Source organism: Rhea americana, unplaced genomic scaffold (genome assembly GCF_003343005.1).
Source record: "Rhea americana isolate MKP2758 unplaced genomic scaffold, rheAme1 scaffold_13, whole genome shotgun sequence".
In the NCBI taxonomy this organism is placed as follows: Eukaryota; Metazoa; Chordata; class Aves; order Rheiformes; family Rheidae; genus Rhea; species Rhea americana.
Window position 1 is genome coordinate 1973198 of NW_028185372.1, and position 7472 is coordinate 1980669.

Genomic DNA, 7472 nt, shown 5'->3' on the forward strand with positions numbered 1-7472 from the left:
AAAAAAAAAAAAAAAAAAAAAAAAAAAAAAAGAAGTCATGTGTCAGGAGTGGCTCTAAGTGCCATGGCTGTAGTCCTCCCTAAACTGAGAGAACCCTCCCAAACCTTAAAAGCCATGGGTAACAGAGAAATTTGCAGATCTCAATACAAATCTTTTCTGACTTTTCAGTAATTAACTTTTATATTTTTAGACTCAAAAGAAAATAAATTCTGTTGCATCTTCACTGTTACTAAACATGCATGTTTACCCAAAGTTTGAAAACACTCTAATTTATATTCATACCAAATACTTTCACATTTTCGTTTATCAAATTARGAATCTATATCTGTAACAAATAAAAATAGAAGGGTTTATATCAATCAGGATGGCTGACTTCAGTGGAAGCTGTGAGTGTTCATCGAATCTAAAAATCTATCTGATTTTATATATACATTAAGATGCTTAAATATAGGCAGAGTCTGACGACTATGATTGTTCTTACATGTGAATCACTTTTCCAGTCTTGGTAATGTATACTAGTATACAGAGAAAGTACAGAGATTAATTTTCTCATTCAAATTAGCTCTACTCAAATCAGTACCATTGGCTAAYGATCCCCTTTAGGCACTTACAAATGTAAGCARCTATTTAAGGATTCGAGCTGTCAKCGGTGTCAGAGGTACAGAGCATCAYCTAGCTCTTTTAATGACTGCTCAGTGACTACTGTTGTTCAGGGCGTTGCCAGTCAGCTTCGAAGAAAGCTGTAATAACCTGCCCATGAAATTAATCTAATATTTTCCAGTAAATTAACCTAAACCTTACAATATGTAAGGTGTCTACACCTTACATTGTGTTCAGTTTTTCTGATTTAAAAGGAATCTTAACTGAAAGCCAGRTGAAAAGCTGTAACTTAAAGATTTCTCCACCAAGCTGTCAAAAGGTTTTGTTCRTTTATTTATCAATGAAGTGCCACTGACGAGTTAGATGGCAAGACTGTCACGTCTGCATCACTTCTTTCAACTGTTTCATACAGAGAATTTTTAAATCCCTAATGTCAATCCACTGGGCTTTTCCTGAGCTCTTACTAKTCCCAGAACTGTGTATGTTATTTGTGTAGCTCTTCAAAAATAAGTACTGGTCCTGCAAACAGACAGGCAGGTTGACTCAGCTACGAAACTCAATCCCTCGCACAAAGCTTGAACAGCGATTTGCTAATTCCATCAGAGATTTAACGCTGACAACAAAAGTGAACTCATGAAAAATCATCTTTCTYTTCATTCCTTAGTGAAAGTAACTTCTACCTCTTCCTCTCCCTCTCTTTTTTGAAAACAATCCCATTGGCACCTCCTAGCAAAAAAAATTCATTCCAAAACAGAAACTACAGTTTTTACTTTGAAGAACAAAGAAATTTAAAAAAAATCCTTAATCATAGTTTCATTTTCATAAATAAAGTAAGATCCTGGACAATCCTATGATCTCCAAACAATGTCAATAGCGGCATCTAACCGATAAAACATTTAACTACGYCCAGCTTTCTCTCATGCCCTCATAGTAAACAATATACAATACATTAAAACTATTAAATTGAAAGTTAAAATCAGATTATCCTCTTACTTCATCAAGAAATAAGGGTATGGCACAGTATTAGCAAGTTTCTACACTGATACATTGCATCATGACTTTCACTAACTTTGTATACTATTAATACAGTTTTCAAAAATAAAAGCAGAAACACTCTTGCTTTTGATGTAAAGAACTGCTTAGATCATTGGTTCCCAACTGAACTTTTGCTATAGTCACAAAACTTAGACCAAAAAAAGTTAAGCAGTAAGAACACGTCCTTGTATGGAGGCTGCAGACGACATTGCTGGTCCCTATCTGTGGCCAGTTTGGCTATACTTGAGAATCTCAGATTTCTTTTAAACATTTAGCTAAGGGAAGAAAAAAGATATAAACACATAATTCTTTGATTTCTGCTGCTAGTATCAAATAGATGCTTCTTTTAGCAGAAAACTGKATGAAATTAATTATTCTTGCACAGTACGTAAAACATGTCTTAAGTCTCCAGAGTTTTACATCACAGAAATTTCTCTTAATTCCTGCTATTTTTTTTACTTGTCCCTCTGACTGTGAACACAGTTTTGCCCTTCACATTACTGTGTATGTGTCTTTGTCAAAAAACAGAGCTTAGTGCTCAAGAGGCATAAGCTGTTCTCATCTTACAGGCTGCTGAGCAGCAAAGTTAGATGTAATTCGATTTCTAGCAACAAAAACATGAACATTAAGTTTAAATAATTGATTTATAGTATTTCACACACAAATTAGCTAAACTGGAAAATCTAATTGGGGAAAAAGCTCAAGAGGAAAAGATTTACTGTGATTTTAGCTGTTTCATCTCCAGAGGTAATTTTTCTACATTATTCAAATAATAAGAGAAAAAAAATAAGTCTTGTCTCTACTATTTATTAATATCTGTTGTTTACAGTRATTTATTGAAAGAAGTGCTAAAATAAAATATTTTGCCTGGCATTATATGGCAATACACAYAAAAAACTGAAAAAAGAAAACAATGATGGACTAATATGTAAGTGGAAGATGTGTATCCAGAAATTAGCATAGTTCCATTAAAGAAAAAAGAACTATTTTGATTATACCAACTGATGATCTGTCCATTTCTTTATTGCCTCAAGGAGTATCACAAATAAACTGTGTACTAATATGACTAATTTATCTTCAATAGTCTGTAAAAAGCACAGAACATTACTTCAGATGATAGAACTGCAAAAATCAAGCAGAAAAGAAATACATACCATGAAAATATGAACAGAATATGTTCCTATCTAAGCTTGGACTCACGTTTCAATATTGTTTCTGTTTTTTAATGCAAGAAAATACACGTCTGTATTTCAAGAGATAGACAGTTTTCATCTAAAAGAGGGGAAAAAAACAAAACCTTCTGGCTACAAATAGGATTTGCTAAACCTGCAGTAGAACTGTGCTATCTGTTTTATACATACACTCACTGAACTTTGCAATATAAAGAAGAGTGAGTTCACAGCCAAACGAGAGTGCAATAAGGCTGCCAGCCAAGATCTCAGGTCCCTCAGTGACCTCGCTATATAATCCAGGCTTTCCTGTGCCAAAACTTAAATAACAAAGATGACACAAGGAGGATGTCCTAAAACAGTACTTCGTGCGCTCAAGYCAATAATCACCAACTTTAAGACTTTTAGAACAAACTCATGTTCAGAAACATCGCTGCTCCTGAATAACAGGCCCATTTCCAGAAACGCGGAGCAGTTCTCAACTGGGAATTCCCAGGGAATTCACATGCAGTGCTGGTTGTTCAGGACCTTTCAAAAATCAAGTCACTTATTTAAGAATCTAAATATGGACCTGAAAACCATACATTTACATTCCTATTTACTATCCTTCATGATTTTGGTTTCTGTTTATGAAGCATATTCAATACTTTTCAGGACAACTCCTTTAAAAATTAAGATAATTTCTCTCTCCAGTTAATATTTATTTTTAATACCAGGACAGCAGGAGTGTCAAAGTATATTTATATTACTTTTTTGCTAAGACCTTGTGAGACAAGATTAATTCATTTACATCCTAATCTATCATACATAAACACCCTTTCATCAGTAACAAAACGGGAGGAAATATGAACAAGGGTTTAAGTCAAGTAAAAGTCTAATCTGGCTCCAATGCTCATCAGAAGAGTTTTTGATAGCGAGAGGTACAGGAGTCTATCTCCCAGTGACATTTCATACTTGATCACATACTTCTGTACTGGGGACAAGTTTTCAAATTTAGCATCTTAGTAGTACTTCCAAACTTGTAAGCTAATGGAAAATTTTCTTTTAGAATCCTCTTCAATTGAAGATTATCAATGAGCCAATAAAATTGCAATCAGTTCTCATGAATACTGATTTTGCAAAGTCGTTCAGTGAAAAATGTTCTAAATGACTGGTCTAAAACCATGCTGAGGTGTTTAATCAGAAGAAATAGCTTCGATGTTGTCTAATTAACATACATTGAACATATTAAGACATCATTTTTGATAAATCTGTAGTTCTTGTAATACAATATCGCTCTTAATTTTATTTCTAGAGAATTTAGAAGTATACAACAAGACATCTGGCCATCAGACTGTGCTTGCTACAGAAGTGACTGTACTTCAGCGCAAATGAACTGCACTGCATGCTGTTTGAACACTCTGTACTAAACAAAAAGTGTATATTGTTTAACTTAGGTTCAGATAGTATCTTATGAACACAGTCTAGGGAATGGATAAATAATCTCATCATACTTTTTTGTACCATTCATGATTCAGCRCTTCTTAAAGAAGTGAGTTCTTGTTTTATTGTAGTCAGGAAAAAGAAAGGAAAAATTCACCCTATGACTATTGCAAAATAAAACTTCTGGAAGAATTTGTCCAAGGACGGCTTTACTGTACTATTCAGTTTCCAATCCTGCACGTTCTTTGTCGTACAACTAGTTCATAACCCACATGAACAAGTTCACTGTCATCAACGAGACCAACTATAACAGCAAGAATTTTTCATCCAGGCAAAGTTGTGCAGAATCAGGCCCTAACTTTTTAAGCCACATTCATGCTCTTCTCAGTGCTACAGAATCTAAATAGAGGTTTCCTGATCAGTGTTGMAGCAGTTCCTTTACCTGAAAAATTCCATATATTACTCATTGCATCCACTGTTGGATTATTTCATGCAGTATGAGAAATTTTAAAAATAAAATACTTCTTGTCTCTCTTCATCCATGGAAACTCAGCTAGGATCCTRCAAAAATGTTTATAAATACAGCATATGTCACACCCATTCATTTCTATAGAGCACAATCCTCACCTTTATATGAGAAAAGCGCAAGCAGGCATTAAAACAACAACATCCTACCTCAGAAATACTTTAGCATAATTTCTAAGGAGAGATGGCTTTATTTCAAACATCTGAGTGAAGGGACTGTTTTGGGGAATCTCATCACTACACTGTAATTCTAGCAGAGCTGCAAGGCCAGAAGTAACGGTCGCTAAACCAGTGGGACTGTGCCAAAGTATGTAACCAGAAATTGTTTTATAACCACGAAAATTTCCAACATCCCCAGGCTCAGCATTTTCAGTCTAGCATATAAGCCTGTAAAATGCTCAATTCAAGGGCTATAAACTGCATAAGCATATAAAACATCACTTTTTCAGGGCATAGTACAAACACTAAATTTCACAAATCTCTACAAAGTAGCATAGAAATAACACTCATTTTGTTTGTGCAGWAATTGAAATATCCAGGTAAGAAGGCCCTGATCTAGCAAAACATACACATGCTTTAAGTTTACGCACTAGAGTAATGGGGACTACATGTGCTCAAAAGCAAGCAGAGACTACGAGGGCTGGCTGACTGAATAACTGGCCCAAGCAAACTGAACTAAAGCAATGCTAGCATCAGGATTAAACCTGGAAAGCTCACGCTYCCTCCTGCTGTTTTGGTTCATTTATCCACCCGCCTGGTAAAAAACTGCCTTGTGGCATCACCTGCAAAATGCAGTTAGTAATTTAGCACTTGTACCTTTATCCAGCCTCCTAAAAAACACAGATTATAAATCAGTTCTTGCTTCTCCTCACTACCTATATGAGGCAAGGTGACAGCCTGTAACACGAGCGCTATTTGCAATCACTGGCAGGCTTTTTTTTTTTTTTTTAAAAAAAAAAAAGAGCAGAAATCTCAAATGAAAATGCAGAAAACCACTGCTGTAAAGAAACAGAGATCCCTTTGGGGTGCCGAACGGGAAAAATTCAAGACTCTGGTAATGCTTTTTATTCAACTAAAATACAAAGTGCAGATTCATGAAGGATTATCACTAAGAATTTATGATAAAGAAAACTACTGCCAGCCAAGCTCTGTCTTGTGTCAATACCACCGCGGATTCAGACTTCGTGCTCATCACTACCCCATTTCCCMAAAATCTCTTTGCTCGGGGAACGGGAGACCTGAATCACATTAAAAAAAAAAATTAGCCAGCAAGACCTACCTGTGGAGCGCTCACCCTCGGGATTTGCTTCGCCGCTTCCCGAGCCGGGAGGGAGCCTGCGAGTGCTCTGCTCCCGCGCGCGCGCAGCCGCCTCGCCGCCCCGCGGGGCGCCGGGCCCCGCTCCGCCGCACGCAGCTTTCGCCTCCGCGCCGCGCCGGGCTCCCGCTGGAGCGCCGCAGCCCGCGCAGCAGCGCCCTGTCCCTGCGCACAGGACGCTCCCGCTGCAAGCAGCAATGCGCTGGTTTCTCATTATGAGCCCCTTAGCGTTGTATGAAATATACTATATATAAAATGATACGTAGGTATATTGTATAAACATACGTATGCATATAAAACCGGTAGTTTGTTCTAAAACTTTGGATTGAAGCTTAACAGCTCCTCCCTAGGCGAAAAACAAGCAAGCAGCCGAGCAAACGGGCGGAGCTCCGCGGGTGACGGCCACGGCCGCCCGGGCGGGCCGGGGGCCCCGCTCGTAGCGGCGAGGCGAGGCGAGGCGGCGGCCCGAGGGGCAGTGCGGGCGCCCGGCGCTCCCCGGCGGCTCGGGCGCGCTGCTCACCGAGGGCGGGCCTGTGGGAGGGCACACGGGAGGCCCGGCGCGCTAACGCGGCGCGGCACGGCATGGCGCGGCACGGCACGGCAGCGCTGCCGCCCCGCTCCCGAGCTGTTTTGGTTTCGAAAACGGAACAAGCAGCGGAACCACCAAGCGCGGCGGTAACGCCCACGCTGCCCGGCACCACGCGCGGCCGCAGCGGGCGGCGGCGCCCAGGTCGCCTCCCCGCCGGCGCGCTCGGCCGCGGTGCCCCCCGCTCCAGGGCACGGGGCGGCAGCGGCCCCCAGTCCTCAGCTCACCTGCAAGCGCTACCTCTTAGGTAGCTTTTGACTCATGTTACTCTCCAATCAAAATCTCCAAGAAATGCATCTTAGAATTTTGAACAGSACCTGAATTTTGTTGTTGTTGTTAATAATTAAACATCAGACTCAAAAAATAAACCGTAAAGCCACCTTTGTGCATCACATAGTATCAACAAGTTTTCTGATGAGTCCAAGTTTTTTCATGGGCCATACTTAAGAAAAGCAGGTGGTTTTTATGTATCATACTGTGTAACTGACAGATTATGTTTGTTAACCATTAAATTGAATTTAGGGATTGTTTGTCAGTCTGTGAAATTCACTTAAGTATATAGAAGAAAGAGCAATCAGTTGTATCTTGGCGACTGGTAATCTGTCTAATGGACTACAGCTCCTTAGAACAGTACAGTGTTAAGAGAGTTCATCAGAAGATGGAGACTCTCTGCCCMTCAGATCTGTATCTGAACCCTGTGCCATTTGGGCCAAGGGAACGTGGACCAGGATGGTCTGTAATTTTTTCAGGGTGTACRCAACTTTTTCATTTGCTAAAAAGCAGTTCAGTGTAAAAGGTGACAAAATCTGGGAGGAATTAC

At 39.5% G+C, this 7472-nt stretch overlaps 1 protein-coding gene across 1 annotated transcript in view; it reads right to left on the reverse strand.

Annotated features, from left to right (window-relative positions):
• The window catches only part of RANBP3L (RAN binding protein 3 like), a 35656-nt gene extending 29376 nt beyond the window's left edge, over positions 1-6280 (reverse strand). Inside the window, exon 1 of the mRNA XM_085297696.1 lies at positions 6031-6280. Coding sequence (XP_085153822.1) covers positions 6031-6280 — 250 coding nt within the window. The remainder of the gene's footprint in view (positions 1-6030) is intronic.
• Positions 6281-7472: the final 1192 nt, after the last annotated feature.